This window comes from Eretmochelys imbricata, chromosome 24 (genome assembly GCF_965152235.1).
Source record: "Eretmochelys imbricata isolate rEreImb1 chromosome 24, rEreImb1.hap1, whole genome shotgun sequence".
NCBI classification, from domain to species: Eukaryota; Metazoa; Chordata; order Testudines; family Cheloniidae; genus Eretmochelys; species Eretmochelys imbricata.
Genome location: NC_135595.1, coordinates 6593740 through 6614505, shown reverse-complemented (window position 1 = coordinate 6614505; position 20766 = coordinate 6593740). Strand labels below are relative to the sequence as shown.

General features: G+C 52.1%; 1 protein-coding gene across 1 annotated transcript; it reads left to right on the top strand.

Moving 5' to 3' along the window:
* The first annotated feature begins 4686 nt into the window (after positions 1–4686).
* On the top strand, positions 4687–15975 carry SF3B4 (splicing factor 3b subunit 4). Its single transcript, XM_077841125.1, has 6 exons — positions 4687–4791; positions 6291–6419; positions 7935–8477; positions 10037–10231; positions 14378–14551; positions 15483–15975. The coding sequence occupies exons 1-6, from the start codon at positions 4758–4760 to the stop codon at positions 15662–15664; spliced, it is 1257 nt and encodes a 418-aa protein (XP_077697251.1). The 5' UTR covers positions 4687–4757; the 3' UTR covers positions 15665–15975.
* The last annotated feature ends 4791 nt before the right edge of the window (positions 15976–20766 follow it).

The following is a 20766-nucleotide window of genomic DNA, read 5'->3' as shown; positions in this document are numbered from 1 at the left end:
TGATAGGTGCCCAGATAACCCTGGCTCCTCCCAAGTGCTACCTCCTCAAAATCAGGCCCGATCCAAGGGCTCCCACCTGGCCATGAGTCGTCTGGCGAAACCGCACCCAGTCACGCTGGGCATTTGCCCGGGATTCGGATGGTGAGATCTTGGTGGGAACCAAACAACTCCACTGTTTTCCAGCGCCACTTGGCAAAACCTACAGCATCGGATTCTGTTAACGCAGGGTTCAGGGCAGGCTCCAGTGTACGGGGTCCAACTGCTTTGCTGCTGCTCGAGCTGAGTTGCGTCTCTCTCCGTTGTCTGATATTTCATGCCCCTTTACTTTCCTCGCTTCCGCAGGGTGGCTTACTCAGCTGATGAGACTGGCTCATTCACTCTCCTCCAACTGGGTATTGATGCTGTAACATACCACCCCCAGAGGGGCACGTGGGTGGGAGGGTAGGAGAGGGTTAACCTGCCGCTGCCCATGCTGTACCCATCCTCTGGATTATCGCTGGCCTCCAGTCTCCAGCACTGCCAGTCTGGTACGCAGCCCTGAGTTGCAGCTCGACGAAGCTCTTAACCCCCCTGCCTGGATTTCCCAAGCGAACCTTTCAAACGAGGCTTTTGAAGCGGATGGAGAGGGGAAAAGGGTTTGAATCTTTCAGAAGGGTGGGGTGGGGAAAAGCCAGGAGCAGGAGAACCCCATCCTCAGTAGATCACAGGGAGCCCGCACGAGCTCGCGTCTCCGGGCAGGGCTACGCTCCAAACTCGCATCGGCGGCCCGCTGTAGCGCTTCTGGTGGAGACGTTCTAAGCCGACAGGAGAGAGCTGTCCCGGCAGCCACGGGGTGGGTTAAGGTCGGTCTCATGACGTTGCTCAGGGGTGTAAAAAAAATCCACCCCCCTGAGCGACGTAGTTAGAGCGGCGTGTGTAATGTAGACCCGGCCTCTGGTCCGAAAGGGACTGTCTCTCCCAAAGCTGCCTTGCGGAGCCCGTGAGTCGGATGCACTTGGAGCTGTCGTGCTAGCAACGTGCTGGGGCGGGTCTTTGAGGGGGTGGGCATGTCCCAGCGACAGGTACTTCCTGTGCTGCCTCCCAAACTTGCTTTCTAAGCCTCGGAGTTCAGGTCTCGACTGGAGAGTCCCCAGAGGGTGGGAATGTCAGGATCCGGAGTGTTGGGACTCTGTGGGCTGAACAATGTACCCAGCTGTGTCTCTGCCAATCGTCTGGGCAGCATGTAAGCTGCAGTTGCGCTGGCAGGCAGCTGGTAACTGCCCTCTCTTGGTTTCGTGTGTCTGTCCCAAGCGTGGTCCCGGGAGCCTCGGTCCTTCGTTACCACCCTCGAACGATGGCAATTCCGTGCTCACTAGTTTCTCCTACAGCGCGTTTCCAGCACAAGCTTAGGGGAGGACGGCGCAGGGGTGGGAGCCTTTCCTAGAGGCCATCATGGCAGACCTAGGTCAGGTTACCACCTGATGTCTCTGAGGAGGGGATTGGTGGGTCGCAGCCAAGTCCCCATTAAACGAGCATCCGTGTCCCCCCAACTTCCATCATCTTTCCTGCTCTGCGGCTCCCACCTTGATACGTGCAGTGGAGCGTGAATGGGCCTTGTTCTCACCTTTCCCAGTGCTCCTTATAACCCAGGGCTGAGGCTCCATGTATGGGGGTGGGCGGGGGCAGTTTACTTGGACTGTACCCGGCCTGGAGGCCTTCAGTTTCCAGGGTGATCCCACTGGAATCTGTCTTGAGCTTGGCAGGGAAGTAACCATCCATCCCAGTCATGGGCTGCTTCTGGCCTTAAGCCAGAGATGATGTTGCTTTTGTATGTTAAATCCTAATTGAAAAGTGAATGCTCCGGAGCATGGGCCATGCATTTCAGGGAACCGCACTTGCTATCTGAGCTCCAGCTTTTCAGAGGCCTGAATCGCAACCCTGTCACCCACCACTCCTTCCACTTTTTAGCCAGCCTTCTTGGGCTGAGACTTTCATCTCCGAGGGGGGAGCAGGATGTGGAACCCAATCTTCTCCCTCCTCACTCTGCAGAAGTTGCATCCAGTTAGTCCATTTCACCAGCCATGCTTGGGCATTAGAATCAACAGGCGTCTTTCCATTGGCCCCAATGGACATTGGATTCAGGCCCTTGTGAGGGAGATGGAGGAAACCCTTTGATGGGAGACTTGCTGCGTCTTTCAGGTACCTACAGATGCATGACTGCCATACCCATATGGCAACATGCTGCTTATTGTCAGTGTTTATGGACACTGGGGTTTGCACAGTTCCTGTATCTACTTCTTTTCCGCCCTGAGATTTGAGTGCCTACTTTGTATATCTGTCTAACACCAATGAGGAATAACAAAGATTATTTTTATTGGCATTTGTAATATAATCTCTCAGGACGATATTAGATGTTTGGTTTTTTGTTACAAAATTTATATTTTATATTAAAAAAAAAAAGCTCTGGTTATAACGTTAGTAACCCACAGGAAATGGGTTATTGTATAAGCTAAAGTATTAGACAAAACTGGACGATACATTTTTGTGTGTGTGTGTGTTTCTTTCACACCCCCACACAGCGGCACTGGAAGCCGCCAAATTCCAGGCTGGATTAGAACAGTCTGGGGGGTAGGGCTACCCTGCAATCCAAGGAAGCATTGCAGCCTGGGTAGACATGCTGGCATGGCTAAGAGTAGCTGTGCAGATGTGGTGGCACTGGTTTCGGTGGGGGCTTTACGGGGGACCCTGGGTAAGTATGGGTGGTGGCGCAGGCTAGCAATGCATCTGCTTGGCAATTTTGAGCCATGTTAGTGCAGATGAAGCTAGCGTGGGTAGACATACCTGCACAGTAATCACACCTAGGATTGCAGGATAGACCGACCCATGCTGCCGGCGTCACAGCAGAGGGTCGAGTCCAGCTGTGATCTTAGCTTAGGAACTTGGGACTGTTCTCTGCGGAAGTGTGGAATTGTTGGTGTAAGAGTCCTAGAGCTTTAGGGCTGGGAAAAGAACCAGGACTGTCGGCTGATGAGTATGAACAAAGTACTTCCTCCAGAACAGCCTCATTTCTTTTTACGTGCAAGGGTTCAAGACCGCGAGGGCCTGGACTTCCCTTGGAAGACTCCTTTGTGATTCCTTTTCCTGCTGGTTACTACTTGTGGTGGTGGTGTGGTGGTTTTTTTTCTTTTGTTTTTTGTTTTTGTTTTTTTTTTAAATCCTTAGTGCTAATAGCACATACATAGAAGTATTTTGGAGACCAGAATATTAGGGTAACTCTGTGCAGATCACACATTCCCTGTGACATGAGGCATGAGTTAAGTGGAAATCCAAATAAGGGCATTTTTTTTCTATTCTGTATATTTTTTGTAGTGACATTTCTATTTAAGAACTCATTAAAGTGCAGTATTTTTAAATGCAGAGTGGCTGACTGTGAGTTGAATGGTATGCTCTAGTTAAACTAACAGTTGGCAGGGGTCTAGATGCTGGAATCATGGGGTGACATTCTCTAGCCTGTGTTCTGCAGGAGGCCAGACTAGATTATCCTAACGGGTCCTTGTGCTTTTAAAATGTATGAACCTAGGAGTTTTCTTCTCATATAAAAGCTAGTGCTTATATGATGTTTCGTAGCAGTGGATCTCAAAGCATTTTACAAAGGTGGTCAGTACCACTATCCCTATTTTACAGATGGGGGAAAACTGAGGCACAGTGGGGCAGTGACTTGCTTAAGGTCACATAACAAGCTCATGGGAGAACCAGGAATAGAACTCAGGTTTTGTGAGTCCATGTTCAGGGCTCTCTCTCACTTGGCTGTAAACTGGGAGCAGGATCGTTCAGGTGCCAGGCTGCTGACCTGTGAGGCAGGAGAGCTAGGGCCTATTTGTACCTCTGCCAATGACTTTGTGTAAGATACTTCACTTCCCCCATATGTAGGTTTCCCATTAGTGCTTTGCAAAGAGCATGAAGATCCTTCCCCTACGAGGCTGGACACCCTAGAAGACTAAGGACTTGCTCCATAATGAAGGTGCAGAAAGGGCAGTGAGGGCCCCCGTTAGGTTCAGCAGGACAATAAAGCATCATGGAGTAGCTGACTCTGCCCGCTGCTTGTCCCCCTAATATCAGAGCTTCTGGCATCAATTATGGGGGCCTGGGTGTCTTTCTCCCTGACCCCAGTCAGAGGGGGATGAAACCCCCTCTTGCTGGGTTTTTAATTTTTCTCTCGTCTCTCCGGTTGGGGAACAGGGGTCCTCAGAGGCCCAAACAACTGTCCTCGTCTCCCCCCCGCCCCCCCAGCACCACTGACCATACACTGAGCAACGCTGTGCCTCCAAGGGGAACAGGGATCCCCGTCAAGCAGCCGCTCATCCCCCACCCAGCAATGGGGGTGCCCTGCAGGGAGGGGGCATCCACTGCACTGGGTACAGGAGCCTGTGGATTTGCTAGGGGGAGTTTATGTCATGATATGTCACCACAAAGGTGTGAGACCAAAGGGGAACAAGCTCTGAACCCCTGGGGGCCCAGAGAGGGGATGAATTACACATGGGGGGGAAATAGGGCCTAAGATAGTCACTTCCGCCCATAGGCAACATGGCTACGCGTGCGTCTAAGACGACTTCCGCCCTTAGCCGCCATGGCTCCTTCAATGCACGGCCACTTCCGGCCTCACCCAAGATGGTGAGCACCGCCCCTTTTCAGCCGCGGTGGCCGGAAGTGGGGGTGTGTGAAAGAGCGGAAGTCGGAGGTCTCCCGCCTGGCCGAGGGGAGGCGGGAGCGAGTTCGAGATGGCGGCGGGGCCCATCTCCGAGAGGAACCAGGGTAAATGGCGGCGGCTTCGAACCCCCTTGTCCCCGCTCACGAGGGGCTGGGGCCCGATCCCCCTCTAGCCGGGGGGGCGGGGCTGGGTCCTAGCTTGGGGGACCTGAGCCTTCCCCCAAAAGCTGGGTCCCAGCTTGGGGGTCCTGAGCCTCCCCCCAAAAGCTGAGGGGGGGGCTGGGTCCTAGCTTGGGGGTCCTGAGTCTCTCCCCCAAAAGCTGAGGGGGGGGCTGGGTCCTAGCTTGGAGGTCCTGAGTCTCCCCCCAAAAGCCGGGGGGGGGCCGGGCTGGGTCCCAGCTTGGGGGCCCCCGAGCCTTCCCGCCCCCCAAAAGATGGTGGTGGGAGTTGCAGTAGGGGCCTAGATTGGGGGGCCCGAGCCTCCCCCCAAAAGCTGGGACGGGGGGGCTAGATTCAGTCTCCTTGCTGTGCGTCTGATTTCAGTCAATTCATTTTGGGCGTCTGGGGGGAGCTGTGGGACCCATAAAGGGAAGGCTGTCAGGGTGCAGGACTGGTAATCAGGACTCCTGGGTTCTGTTCCTGGCTCTGTTACTGGCGCACACTGCAGCCCTGGGCAAATTGTTTCCCCTCTTTCTGCCTCAGTTTCCTCCAAACAATAGGTGTCATAACAGCGATTCTCTATCGGGAGCTCGTGAGGGTTAGTCTAAGAAGAGGTGCGCAGTGCTTTGTGTGGAAAGCCCTTCGGCGGCACAGAGGCCTCATGTCGCCAGGGACTGCTCTGGTGTTTGGTATAGACAGTGGCAGACTTGGTTGGAAATGCAATAAAATAACAGATTTCCTAGTTCAAAATAGGAACCAGCATTCAGCGGGGTAACTGACGTTCATGTTTCAGGGCTTGGGCTGCGGACGGCAGTGGTCAGCCAGGGGTTCTACACCAGTTTGATCTGAAGTATCCACTTTGTGTTGCCTTGGCAATGAGTGGGGGACAACTGACTGCGACATCATCAGATATGGTGTGAGGGTGACACAGTACAAATGTGTGGTTTAAGGGGAGTTACTTCCTTGTAGTACAAGGGGAGGCAGCGCGGCCTGGTGGCTAGAGCCCCGGGCTGGCCCTCGGAACACCTGGGGTTCTATTCTTGGCTCTGTTGGTTGACCTTGGGCTTGCCTTCTCAGTGACTCAGTTTCCCCGTCTGTATAATGTAAAGCACTGTGAAAGCTACTGAAGGAAAGTGCTAGATAAGAGTTAGGGATTATCACCTCTTTGGAGCATGTCTTCACTGTAAACAATGTTCTTAATCATTTAACGTTGGTTTATTAGATGTCAGTGTACTTACTCCAGAGATGTATGTTTCATTAAGGGTCCAGTCTTGAGCTGTTTAAGTCGAGGAAAGTTTTGCTTTTGACTTCATGGACTCGAGCTCAAACCCATGGGGATCCAGAGCTGATCTGTTTGAGGGAGAGTTCTTAACTCATCTGAAATGTTCAAGAGATTGCTCTTCAGATCCACATAACCAATCACCATCTCCTCTCCCCCCCTCAAGATGCTACAGTTTATGTCGGTGGCCTGGATGAGAAGGTCAGCGAGCCGCTGTTATGGGAGCTCTTTCTGCAGGCAGGACCAGTGGTCAATACCCACATGCCCAAAGATCGAGTCACTGGTCAACATCAAGGTGAGATATTGACCGGTCCCTTCAAAGACATGTCTCTGAAGAGTGCCCTGTGGATACGTTATTTTGCCGGCAGACATATGTATCTTCTGCCTGTATGGAAAGGGTTAAAAATCCCATTTCTAGTCATTTTACATGTCACTTGTAGTAATAGTCTGTGTAAAATGTTCAGACAGAACTGAGACAATTAGCTGTGTTGTGGCAGCGTGGAGGAGCCCCAGTTGTGGATCAGAACACCACGGTGCCAGGTCTGTACAAACACTGACCAGACAGGCCCTTCCCCATAGGTTTTATAATCGAAGTAATTCTCCTGGGTTTCAGTTTACTTTGTGTGTATGTTGCCATTTGTTCTAAGATGAAATACCTACCACATCTCATTCTGTACATTGTCTCACCCCACTTGTTACTTTAAAGAGTAAAAGCTTGTCTCTGCACCAAGATGCACCGTTACTTTTAAAACCAATTGAGACTTAGGCCTTGTCCACACAAGGCCGGGCCGGGCCCGGGCAGCTATACTGGCAAACGTTCCCAAGGGGGAGACAGTGTACACCAGTAAAAGAGTTCTATAGCTTATACTGACAGGTTTCAGAGTAGCAGCCGTGTTCGTCCGTATTCACAAAAAGAACAGGAGTACTTGTGACACCTTAGAGACTAGCCAGTTTATTTGAGCATAAGCTTTCGTGAACTATAGCACTGAATGCATCCGATGAAGTGAGCTGTAGCTCACGAAAGCTTATGCTCAGATAAATTGGTTAGTCTCTAAGGTGCCACAAGTCCTCCTTTTCTTATAGCTTATACTGTATAAGCTGTAGCAGCAAAAGGACTGACTTGTTGGTATAACTGCATTTACACGTGGGCCTCTGTTGACACAGCTATGCCATTTAGGGGTGTGATTATTTCACACTCCTAACCAACATAGCAATGCTGGAAAACTTCTGAAGTGTAGGTCAGATCTTAGTGAAACTGGTACAGATTCCTCTTTGGATACTCATAGCTGTTTAAATCTAGGTTAGCTTGCAGCTGTGAATTACAGGTGCAAGCTAAATTGATAAGCCAGGTTCGACTTGATGAGCGTGTCCACATACAAAGCTGCACCAATTTAAATAAATCAGGTTTGAAATCGCACCTTTAGACTGGTCTAACTTTGTGTCTAGACCAGGCTTTAGAAGCAGAGTGGGAGAGAAATCAATAGCTGCAGATGAGGGAGGAAGACAGTTTGAAATGAGATGGAGTGGAGAAGGTGGAGACATAGAATGAGGTGGTTCTGGGTGCTAGATGATGCAGTGAGAGTTCTCCTATCTGTAGGGGGGCAGTTAGCCTCCTCAGTTGTTCCAGCCAGTTCTGGATAAGCAAGGAGGAGAGAGATTATTTCAGGAGAGCTGCAGAGGAGAAGATTATTGCATCAACAGTGGAGAAATGATGGAGCCTTGAGATCAACCAGGGGGATGGTGTGGGTGACATAGAGAGATTATGGAGTGTATCTGGCTATAAAGGGCTCTGTTGGGGCACGTGTTGCAGGTTATGGGTTCGTGGAATTCCTCAGCGAGGAAGATGCTGACTACGCCATTAAAATCATGAACATGATCAAGCTGTATGGGAAGCCGATCCGTGTGAACAAGGCCTCGGCCCACAACAAGAACCTGGACGTGGGCGCCAACATCTTCATCGGCAACCTGGACCCGGAGATCGACGAGAAACTGCTGTACGACACCTTCAGCGCCTTCGGGGTCATCCTGCAGACCCCCAAGATCATGCGGGACCCTGACACGGGGAACTCCAAGGGCTACGCCTTCATCAACTTCGCCAGCTTCGACGCCTCCGACGCCGCCATTGAGGCCATGAACGGACAGTACCTGTGCAACCGTCCTATCACCGTCTCTTACGCCTTCAAGAAGGATTCCAAAGGCGAGCGGCACGGCTCTGCCGCGGAGCGGCTGCTGGCTGCCCAGAACCCCCTCTCTCAGGCAGACCGGCCCCATCAGCTTTTTGCAGACGCCCCTCCTCCTCCATCAGTGCCAACTCCTGTCGTCACGTCCTTGGGGCCAGGCGTCAACCCTCCAGGTGAGCACATGCTGTGTGGTGCTTTTTGTGCTTGCGGGGAACTCTGGCTGCAAGTTTCCATAGGCTAGAGGGACCCTTCAGCTATGACATGGCTGCGGCGCGTTGCTAGGGGGTGCTGTGCTGCAGAGAGTGGTGCGGTGACTCACTAAGGGGCACTCTTCCCTCTAGTTCAGGGGTGGGCAAACAGCGGCCCAGGGGCCGCATCTGACCCTCCAGACGTTTTAATCCAGCCCTCGAGCTCCTGCCGGGCTTGCCCCGCTCCATGCGGCTCCCGGAAGCAGCAGTATGTCCCCCCTCCGGCTTCTATGTGTAGGGGCAGCCAGGGGGTTCCCTACACTGCCCTTGCCCCAAGTGCTGCCCCCACATCTCCCATTGGCCAGGAATTGTGGCCAATGGGAGCTGTGGGGCGGCGCCTGTGGACAGGGCAGCGCGCAGAGCCGCCTGGTCATGTCTCCACGTAGGAGCCAGAGGGGGGACATGCCGCTGCTTCTGGGAGTTGCTTGAGGTAAGTGCCACCCAGAACCTGTGCCCCTGATTCCCTCCCGCGCCCCAGCCCCATGCCCCAGTCATGGTCCCCCTCCGGCCCTCCAAACCCCTTAGTCCCAGCCCAGAGTACCCACCTGCACCCCCAGCCCCTCATCCAGAGCCCACATCCCCAGCCGGAGCCCTCACCTCCTCCCACACCCCAGCCCCCAATTTTGTGAGCATTCATGGCCTGCCATACAATTTCCATTCCCAGATATGGCCCTTGGGCTAAGAAGTTTCCCACCCCTGCTCTAGTTGGTGCTTGAACCAGTGCCGTAGTGCATTGCTAGGGGGCGCTGGGCTGCCGAGAGCGGTGTGGATGAGTCACTAGAGGGCGCTCTGATCTGGATCATGGCTGAAGCCTGGATTCAGAGCTGAACTGCGTGGCTGCAAACTCTGCTGCTCCATCGTGAACCCTGGTTCCTTCGGGTGCTTGCAAACTGCTTGCAGTTTTCCCCACCACGCTCAGGGGTAAAGTTGGCCATTAGTCCCCAGAGCAGTCGGCCATGTGTTCTGCTCTCAGACCTACCCAAGAGGTCTGCAGGTAGCTGACGTGACCTCAGTCATCTAGAGCCTGGGGAATGGAGTCAGGACTCCCTGGTCCTGTTCCTGTCTGCCACTGACTGGCTGTGTGAGTTCAGGCAAGTTGCTTAATCCCTGTGCCGCACTTTTGTCTCTGTAAAGTGGGGGTATGACCCTCAACTCAGGGCACTGCGGGGTTATATTGAGACCGTTGGGTGAGATGCTCTGTAGAAGATTACTGGCTTTGTGTGCTGGCTGAAATCATTGAGGCCTTCGGGCGATCTGTGGCACTCCTGGTTTGGCAGAGACCACATGGGCTATAACGAAGCAGGCGAGATGCTACGGGTGATGCTGGCTCTCTAGCAGCAGGCAGGGCTCGCTGTCACTTGCTCGCACTAGCAGGTGGCCATGTGGCTGCTGCCGAGGCCAGTTCATTCTGACTCCTGTCTGTGGTTTGTTGATGCTGACCCAGGTGATCAAGTTTTTTCTCACTGACTCATCTTTCTTTTCAGGCATTCCACCCCCAGGATCGTTTCCCCCACCAGTGCCGCCACCTGGAGCAATGCCCCCAGGAATGCCTCCTGCCATGCCACCTCCACCCATGCCACCAGGAGCAGGTGCCCCGGGTCCTCCTTCAGGGGGCACTCCCAGTGGAGGGCACCCTCCTCACCCACATCCTTTCCCACCTGGGGGGATGCATCATCCAGGTAGGTATCAGAGAATCGGTGTGGCCTAGTGCACAGAGAACTGGACTGGACTTGGGAAACCCGGGGGTTCTATTCCTGGCCTGGTGGGTGATGTTGGGCAAGTCACGGCCCCTCTCTGTGCCTCAGTTTCCCTACCTGTAAAATTGGCTGAGCTTTGCAGAGTGCTTTGGGATTTACTGATTAAATGCAAGGAAAGAGCTGGGGATTTTCAGGCTTTCTCTGCGATCTGCTCTTCTGAATGCCTTTTCTAGAGTGCGGACCAAACGGACGTCTAAACCAGGGTGAAGTGATTTAAACCAAGGTGATTTATCATGGATTGTTGTTTTTAAATCACTAGAGAGAGAGAGAGATTTAATTTATTGACTTAAATCAAGTTGAGGCTTTGTAAATTTAATCTGAAAAGGTATGCAGTTGCAACTTTACATTCAAATCTGTGGCCTGAATTATAAATGCTATTTTTTATGCCGTTCTTGCAAAGGGTGAATCTTACAAAACACCCTCCCCGCAGCCCCCAAACATTAAAAATTCAGGCTCCGGTCCTGCAAGCACTTAAGCAGCTGCGTACCTTTCCTCCCTGGAATAGTTTTAAAGTTCTGCACGTGCTCAGGTGTTTGCAGGATGGGGGCTAAAATGATATTTTTAGTTTTTTAAAAAAACCTGGAGTGGCATAAAATCTGTGTCACTTCAGAACAAAACCGCTTCGGTGTTCGGACTGAGCGTGGCTGTTTCTGTGCTGCAGAGCCTATGCCGGCATAGCCGCTAGTGTAGACGGCAGCACATGCCGACAGAAGCTTTTCTGACGGGAGGTGGTGGTCCAACCCCTGCGTGAGGTTAGTTAAGCCAACAGGACGCCTCTCCTGTGGACACAGCTGCATCTACACTAGAGCTGTGTCTGCATAGCTGTGCCACTAGGGGGGGGTGGCTTTTCCCCACTATGACCAACAGAGCTATGGCGGTGTGAGGTTTTTAAGGGTATGTCTGCACTAGAAAGGCTGCAGTGGCTCACTACGTACTACGGAGACGGATGGCGATCTCCTGCCGCTGTAGTAAATCCACATCCCCGAGAGGCGGGAGCTTGGTTGGCGGAAGAATTCTTCTGTCCACCTAGCACTGTCTACACCGGCTTAGCTACGGCTCTCAGGGTGTGAACCCCTTCCATCGCCGTAGCGTCTACACTGCAGCAGCCCACCTGTAGCCTATCTAGTGTAGACCCATCCAAAGTGACTGTAACTTTTTTTATTTGCCCATTCCAAAATATTCAGAAAGAGCCTGATGTTAGGCTCCGTAAGCCCGTATTTAAGCACCTTTGGGTGGGACTTTTGTAAAGCACCTACAAGATTTAGGAGAATAAGCCCCAGATGGGGGAGTGCAGCCTGGTCAAAGCCTTTCAGCTTTTTCTGATTTGGGGAAGTTCAGTGTATGGGAAGGTAGCAGGGGTTGCAGACCCAGCGTGGGCTATTTATTTATCAATCTTGCGTGAGAGTTTGTGGCGTTCTTGCAATAAGAGTGTGAATGAGGCTCTGGACTTGTCTTCTGCAGCATAGATGAAGATTGAAGTGTGAAGCTTCTTAGCAGGCAAACGACTCTCCATGTCAAATCTGAAATTCTGGTAAAGGAACAAATACAGAACTTTCCCTTTACCAATATAAGACTATAAAATGGGAGGGAATCAAAGAACTGGCAACATGCAAGCTAAAAAAACCCTCTGATTTTAAACAGAAATCTTTTTAAAATCATGATTTTTTTAATCCTCCCTGCTCTAAACCAGAGGTGGGCAAACTACGGCCCGCGGGCCACGTCCGGCCCAGCCGCTGAGCTCCCGGCCGGGGAGGCTAGGCCCCGGCCCCTCCCCCGCTGACGTCCTCCCTGCAGCCTGAGCGCACTGTGCCGCCCACGCTCTGACCCACCGCTCTTGGCGGGCAGCGTGGCTGGCTCCGGCATGGTAAAGGGGCGGGAAGCGGGCCGTTCCGGGCTGCAGTCGGGACAGGGAGCAGGGGGCGGTTGGATGGGTCGGGAGTTCCGTGGGGGGCAGTCAGGGGATGGGGAGCAGGGGTTGGATAGGCAGGGGAGTCCCAGGGGGCCTGTCAGGAGTTGGGGCTGTGGATAGAGGTTGGGGCAGGCAGGGGACAGGGAGAAGTGGGGGTTGGATAGGGGGTGGGGTCGCGGGGGCAGTCAGGAGACAAGGAGTGGGGGGAGGGGGGTTGGAAGGGTCAGGGATTCTGAGGGGGGCGGGAAGTGGGATGGGGAAGATAGGGGGCGGGGGCGAGGCTGTCTGGGGAGTCACAGCCTTCCCTACCTGGCCCTCCATATAGTTTTGCAACCCCGATGTGGCCCACCGCCGCTCTAAACTGTGAACCCAGCTCTGTCTGTTAGGAAGTCACCTCTCCCCCTCATGTCTGATTAGGAGGCTTTGTATAATTGCAGATTTGGCTGTGTTAGTGACAGATGGCTGTGGTCTCCTATTACACACTGGCTTTCAGTGCTTTAAAGTAGACGGTTACATACAGCAGTGAAAGGCCCATCACGTTCGGTGCCTGGCCTGCGGAGGTGTGTTCGGGCACCTGGATTTCTGTTAAAGGGGAAAAGAGAAGAATCTGTGTTTTTTTTGTTTTTTTTTAAAAGAATCTCTTTCCCCTCTTCCTTTGTCTCTTTACTCCAGTGCCTGGTGCCTGTCCCCACCTTTTCCCCCTTTTAAGTTGTCAGTGGCGTAACTGGGTCATGCCACTACCGCTTGCCAAGGGAAAATTTCAAATCCATTGGCCGTGCTGGCTCTTCTTAAAAGTGAGCCTGGGAAATGCAGCTGGTGGCTGTTTCTCACTCTCCTGTCTGTGCCACGCTGAAGGCTGCGGGTGGCACCTTAGATCACGTGCATGATTAACAACACCAAGTCCCTTGGTTGTGTCACGGCACCCCCGGGCGATGCTCTGGAACTGCTCCTACGAAGCCAGGCAGGACCCTGGGAAAGTCTCCTCTCTGGGAGCAGACTGTCTGCAGGGCAAACAGCTCACATGGCTTCCACCTTCCTGGGTCTGACCTCGGAGCATTCAGCGTCCTCTGACCCTCCGTGCGCTTCCCACGGTGAGTCCGCCCAGGCAGGGTCCTGGGGAAGCCAGAGGGCCCTGCCCCCAAACTTCGCAGTCAGACGTGACTCTCAGCCAGCCACTAAAACAGAGTTTTATTAGACGACAGGAACATGGTCTAAAACAGAGCTTGTAGGTACAGAGAACAGGACCCCTCAGCCGGGTCCATTTTGGGAGGCAGTGAGCCAGACAACCACATCTGCCCTTCACTCCTCGTCCCCAGCCAGCCCAAACTGACTCGCCCTCCAGCCCCTGCTCGTCTGGGCTTTGTCCCTTTCCCAGGCCAGGAGGTCACCTGATTCCTTTTTTCTCCAGCCCTTTAGCTCTCACCTTGCAGTGGGGAAGGGTCTAGGCCATCAGTTGCCAGGGGACAGAGTGTTGGCCCTTGATGTACACTGGCCCTGTGCTCTGCAACAATTACACCCCCTTATTCCACCACCTAGAGACTTAGGAAATGCCTAGGGGAAACTCAGGCATCCCTACAGTATTCAGAAGAAACATTAAGAATAGTCCCACTTTGTCACAGGTTGGCACTGAAGGGCTCTTTAAATTAGCGGAGAAAGGCAGACCGGGAACCAATGGCTGGCAGCTAGAGCCTGATGCGTTCAGACTGGAAATAAGATGTTACCAGGGAGTTTAACTGCTGGAGCAAACTCCCAAGGGAAGTGGTGGATTGTCTGTCTGTCGAAGTCTCTAAATCCAGAGTGGAGGCCTCTCTGGAGATATGTTAGCCAAACACAAGGCTCTGGTTCACTACAGGGCTAGCTGTGAGATTCTCTGACCTGGGCTATGCAGAAGGTCAGACTAGGTGATCTAATGGGCCTTTCTGGCCTTGAATTCTCTGGTACAATCCTCCCACCTGCTGGAATTCGAGTTGCTCTAGTGGCCAGTAAAAATGCTATTGGGACCAGTCACGTCCCCCAAGCCCTGGTTGCCTCGAGGTCGCTGGGATCCTGGAGTCCTGTCCGGCAGCTCATGTGGTCAGTGGGCTCAGCAGAACTTAGTTTCTAATCAGCTGCTTTGAATGTCTGAGGGGATCTAAAGAATGTCTTGTGCTTTTCCCTAGGGATGCCGCCCATGCAGGTGCATCACGGACCACCCGGGATGGGACAGCATCATCATCCAGGGCCTCCAGGGTCAGGAGGCCAGCCCCCGCCCCGACCGCCCCACGGCATGCCCCACCCCGGACCACCCCCGATGGGCATGCCGCCCAGAGGGCCCCATTTCGGGTCACCCATGGGTAAGTGGGAACCTGTGAGATGGGGTGTTTATATGCCAGAGTGAGAGTGGGCACTATCAGGAGTGAAGGGCCTAATACCAGCCCAGGCCTGTGGCATCCATTTGCTAGTTCAGATGGGTGGTGGGAAGAGGAAGACTGAGGTCTGAAATGGTGGCTGGTTACGTCACAGCCTTGGAGGTCAGCCCTATGCTTGGAGTGAGATCTCTGGCTGGGAGCTGTTGAGAAGGGGGAACCGCGGGCAGTTTCCTCTGCCTCGTGATGCTGCGTGGCTCTGTGGGTGGATCAGGGGCTTGGGAGTCAGGACTCCTGAGTTCAATTACTGGCTCTGCCGCTGTCTCGCTGTGTGACCTTGGCCGCGTCCCATGTCATCTGCCTGCCTTTCCCAGCCGTCGAGTGGGGATGTTTCCTTTGAGATCCTTGGCTGAAAGGCACCTGAGGTGGGCGACTAAGGGCTTCCCCGCCTACTTCCCAGCTAGGAAGGGATTGAGCGATAAAGTGCCTCTTCTCCGATCCTGATGGCGGAGTGGGAGGGTGGGGGCTCATGTCCCTTCTGCCTCGAGCCCTGCTGCAAGGAATCAGGTGGGGAGGCAGGGCCTCAGGTAACTGGCATCCTGGTACAGCAGTTGCTTTGCCCAGAGCTGCGTCATTTCACTGACCAGTTCACTTCGCTGAGACCAGACTCCTGCTTGAGGTGTGGGGAGGGCCCCGAGGACGAGAGATGCCTGTAGGGCTGTGCCCAGCTCGACATCCCTCCAGAGGCCCCAGCCAAGAGTTTCAGCTCTGAATAGCCTCTTGACTTCGAAATCAATTTGTGGCTTGTGGTACCTGAAAAATCTTGTGCAAGAGGCTCGTGCAGCTGGGCCCTGGATCGGAGCTGCCATCTTTACTTCCTTCAGCTAGGGTTTAATGTCGCTACGCTCTGTCCTTGCAGGTCACCCGGGCCCCATGCCCCACCACGGCATGCGTGGGCCGCCTCCATTGATGCCTCCCCATGGTTACAGCGGCCCTCCCCGCCCACCGCCCTATGGCTACCAGCGGGTCCCTCTGCCGCCTCGTCCTGCCCAAAGGCCCCCCGTGCCACCTCGTGGGCCTTTGAGGGGACCCCTTCCATAAACACAGCCGCATCAGGACCCGGCCAGCAGAAGAACCTTCCTACTGCGAATTCCTCTCTCTCCTACCTTGGATTTTGGTTTCTTTTTGGACTAATGTTCCTGAGAACAGGAAGCGTGATCGGAGCCGTCAGTGTCTCGTTGCCCCTGTGAAAACCCTGCTATTCCCTTTAACAGTGTTACTTTTAGTTTTCCTCTCCCTGCTCTTGTCTCCATCATTTCGAGAAGATAACTTGATTTTAATGAATTTTTTTTCTATGTGAACTGACTGAGGTTGGCTGTTTTCAAATAAACACCTTGGGCATTGCCCTTTGAGGCTGGTATGATTTTTTATCTTTGCATTCCACAGCCTACCAGCCCCTGCGCCACATCTTGAGGAGTCCATAGGGCCTGGTGTTCTTTGGATCCCGGCAGCGTGTATCATTGGATCCTCACGCAAACGTTTATTTACATGCTAGAATCCTGTTTCTGCATCATTGTTCCTTCGGGGGGCTGTTGATCATGAAGGTAAAGGGCTGGCAGCATTGGCATAATGCAGCCATGCATGCAGGCATCCTCTGTGCTTCTTGGCCAAGACGTCCCAAAGCTATGCCAGTATTAGGCTACCACGTACAGCTCTACGAACATATCTCCTAACCAGCCAGCCCACTGCCTCTTCCTTAAGAACGTAAGAACAGCCATGCTGGCTGACAACAATGGTCCGTCTAACCCAGTATCCTGTCTTTGGACAGTGGCTAGTGCCAAATGCTTCAGAGGGTGTGAACCGAACAGGGCAATTTATCGACTGATCCATCCCCTGTCCTCCAGTCCCAGCCTCTGGCAGTTGGAGGTTTAGGGACACCCAGAGCGTGGGGTTGCACTCTCACTTAAATGAGTCCAGCTTGGTTAAGCGAAGGCAAAGGAGGAGAGGAATTATTTAGGGTGATAGAAAGGGTAGTAATGAGAGCTGGTTGGGAACTGGAATTTCCATTCCACGAGGAGTTCTGACATTTTGAAACAAAAAATCATTCCAGTTGGGAACGAAAAGCCAAAATGTCTCATGAAATGAAAATTTCAAGAAATTTTGATTCAGTCCCATCAAATGTCTTGCTAGGGTGGAAGTGTGTTGTTTTCTTACTTTTATATTAAAATATTTCAGTATATTGTTAAATGAGACAGATCTAGATAAAGTTAATGCAGTAGAAAACTCTATAACCAAAATTAATCAAAACACTGTCCAAAAAAACCCACTCAGTTTTTCCCATCAAAAAACTGTTGAAATCAGTATGTTCCCCTGAAACATTTAGACGAAACTCTGGTGTTTTTCCAAAGGAAAGCTGTTCCTTCTACATTTTTTGATCAACTCTCGTTCTAACCAGCCATGGAAACTTAGGCTGAAGGTTCAGATTCTGGCCTTGCTCCAATCTAGAGTGTACAGAGTACCTGAGTCGATATGCTTCAGGGAACGATTCTCTGTCAGTTCGTGGGGTGGACGCTTTGTACCCTAGGTAAAGCACTCGGCTAGCTGGAGTGTGCTATGTGAATTTGTGGCGTTAGGGGGTCTGAGAGCTCCATTTAGCAGAGCACTTTGGCATTCTCAGCTAGTGAGACCCCAGCGCTGCTGCTACGTTGGCCTCCAGTCTCTAATCTCAAAGCCCAGCTAAGCGTGTGCTTCAATCCAGAACATACCCAGGGACACACTTCTCACTCCTCCCTGCACAGCGCATGTCTTGTGTCCTAGCAGCCAGCATCTCACTAAGATAAGAGCTCTTGCCTGATGATGATGGCCTGACTGGAATAAAAGCAAGTGGGTTTATTGATGTGTCTTCCAAACGATGGAGCTTTTCTCTGATTTACCTCACTCAGCTGGATCTGTCACCTAGGACATTAGAACTCTAATTTACTTTGTGCTGTTGTCATTTTGCACTTCACTCAGCTTGTGCAGTGGAAATAGACTAATCAGCTTCCCTCTTGTTTATGGTCTTGTGTCTGATCGATTTCACTTTCCGGATCCCCTGCCTGATGCCTGCTTTGCAAACGTGGCAGGTGCTGTTCCTATCTTTTCTTTTTAACCCTGTTTCCATTAGACTTTGTAAACCAGGGATCAGAGGGACATTTATCTTGGATGGATTTATTATTGCTTGTATGATTGGGGAGGCCCCAAACCAAGATCAAGGCTGCATGTGCTGGGCCCTGCACTGATGCATAATGAGAGACAGGCCCTGCCTCAAAGAGCTTACAGTGTAAGTGGACAAGCTAGAGGGTGAGAAGGATCAAGAGGTCCTAGTGGAGAAGAAACTCACCAGGAGCTCTCAGGGCCAGGCTGTGGCACAAAGGGCTAATGCAATCCTTGGGTGCATACACGGGAATTGGGGTAGGGAGGTGATTTCACCCCTGGAGATGGCAGTGGTTAGATGAATACTGCCTCCTGTTCTGGTGTCCACATTTTAAAAAAAGATGTTGGAGAAGGGGGGCAGAAAGGGCCCAAAACATAATTCCAGGGCTGCAGAAAACACCTTACGGTGAGGAACGTAAAGCGCTGGCATGGTTTAGCTGATCTAAAAGAAAAATGAACGGTGCCTCAATTTCAGTGTATCGGTGCCTGCTGGAGACTAAAAGACTCCCCCAGCTGCTGGAGAAGGTCAGAATGAGAATCGAGGGCTGCAACCAGACAAATTCCAAGTAGGAACAAGGCACCAGGGAGGGCAATTTACCACTGGAACGACCTGCCAAGGGAAGATGTGACTTCCTTGTCTCTTGACATCTTCAGCTCCAGCCTGGAGGCCTTTCTGGAAGTGATGCCTGGGCTTGATAAAGGGGTGAAATTTAACAGCCTTATTCTGTAGGAGGTCAAACTAAATGATCTAATGGTCCATTCTGGCCTTAAGCTCTACGAAACTATGCAGTGACTTGCCCAAGGTCCCAATCAGTCAGGGGCAGAACTAGGAATACAATCTGGTTCTCACAATCCCAGAGTCGTGCTGCCATCTGACCCTAAACCTCATCTCCTTTGAGAGATCTTTTTGGCAATGAGGTCGTGCCCTCTCCCCAGTCTCCAGCTAGGAATTAGAAGGTCTGTCCTGAAGATGCAGGTAGGGTCTGTGCCCTGAATAGATATTAAGGTCAGAAGGGACCATTATGATCATCTAGTCTGACCTCCTGCACAATGCAGGCCACAGAATCTCACTCACCCACCCACCCACTCCTGCGAAAAACCTCTCACCTATGTCTGAGCTATTGAAGTCCTCAAATCATGGTTTAAAGACTTCAAGGAGCAGAGAATCCTCCAGCAAGTGACCCGTGCCCCATGCTACAGAGGAAGGTGAAAAACCTCCAGGGCCTCTTCCAATCTGCCCGGGAGGAAAATTCCTTCCCGACCCCAAATATGGATGACTGCCTGGTTAGGCAAACCTAGCATAGCTATATCTTTAGAATCTTCCCAGCTCCTCTAACAAATTCAATGCGATCACACAAGTGAAGCTGTTAATTGGGAAGGTATAAAAGCAGAGGTGCTGTGTGGAAAGTTTCACACCTCCCTTGACAGCTAGAAAGGGGTGAGGGTGGAGACTGACTGAATAAAGGCTTAAAAGTCTCTATTTGAAGATGGGGAAGAGATATGGCCCTTGATTCACCAGATGCTTTGAAGGGCCGCTATCATCTTGAAACCCCAGACTTGAAGAAGGGCTCTGTGGGAGCTTGAAAGCGTCTCTCTTACCAACAGAAATTGATCCAATAAAAGATAGCACCTCTTAGCTTGAAATCTAGTTAGTTCCAAAAAAAGAAGTCTCCAAGTACTTCCATGTTCTCCTGCCAGTTTTTCTGGGTTTATAATCATGTTTCCCTGTAGATAAAAATAATTTGCTCCTGCCTGTTCTGGGGGAGACCTGCATGAAGTACAGATGCTGGTTGTAGCGTTGACAGTGCAAGATAAAATTACTCTGGTTTCCTGATTGTTTATTTTTAAGCTGGTTTGTTTATAGGGCTCTTAGGAGTTAATTAGTACACAAATAACGCTATAAAAAATCCAGATGGAAGCATTAGTTTTATTAAAAAGTTGACCTCCCCTTTAGGATCCAATTAGAGCCAGAAAAGTGAGCTGGAGTTTACAGCAGGTTGGATTCTCTCTGAATCCCCGTTGCTCCCTTTCAGACATGAAAGACTTTCCTAATTGCTAACGCTGCAGCCTGCTCCTCTGGAAAGCCAGCCATTGCTTCTGCGCCTCACCCTTCCCGAGGTGTGAAGATTCTGCAGTTGGAAGCTGATGGCTTTGCTGATGCGCAAAGCAGAAGACAGTCCAGCTGGCTTCCCCATAACAGTGTCTGCCCTTGCAAGGAGTTATTTATTATCTGTGCTGCAGTGGCTCAGGCCCCCTGGTACTAGGCGCTGCATAAATTCATTCAGGATGGTCCCTGCCCCAGGGAGCTTACAAGATGTAAGAGAAGAGACAACCGCTGATTACAGACAGATGGGGAAGTACAAGGAAAGGAGGAGATTATATTGACCAGCATGCCAGGCAGGGGAGTCAGCACACCAGCTGCCTGGTCGCTGTTCAGTTTTTTGTAGGCACAGGGGAAGTTGTAAGGTGGGATTTGAAGGAGGCTAACGAGGTAGCTTTGTGGGTGTTTAAAGGCAGTGGGAGAAAGGCTGGAGGTGCTCGTTTGGAAGTGTAACAAGGAGGCCGTGGAGGCTGCCTCGTGGTCTGCTCTCAGGCAGGACTTGACCTTCCCATAGTGAATGAGAGATGATTAGGGGAGTGGCTGTGAAGGGTGTTGCAGAGGAAGACCAGAAGTTTGTGTCTGATGCAATGCAGCAGGGGTAGTCAGTGGAAGGATGCAGAGGGGTAGGGATCCAGCCAAAGGGACAAGCTGGGAAATTCTCTTAGACTTGTGGGGGCTGACCAACTCCACACTAACCGGAGCAAGACATAGGGCACTACTGGGCTAGGGAGGCCCCACCCCTTAGCAGCTGCAGGGCGTACTCCAGGTGGAGGGACCTTTTAAAAGGGCACTAGGAGCTGTGGGAAGAGCGGCTCAAAAGTGGAAATCCATATCCTCCCCCTCACCTCCACACACCTTTGCGAGCTGAAACCCCCAAGAGGCCCCGAAGAATGGGATGTGTCTCCCCCCG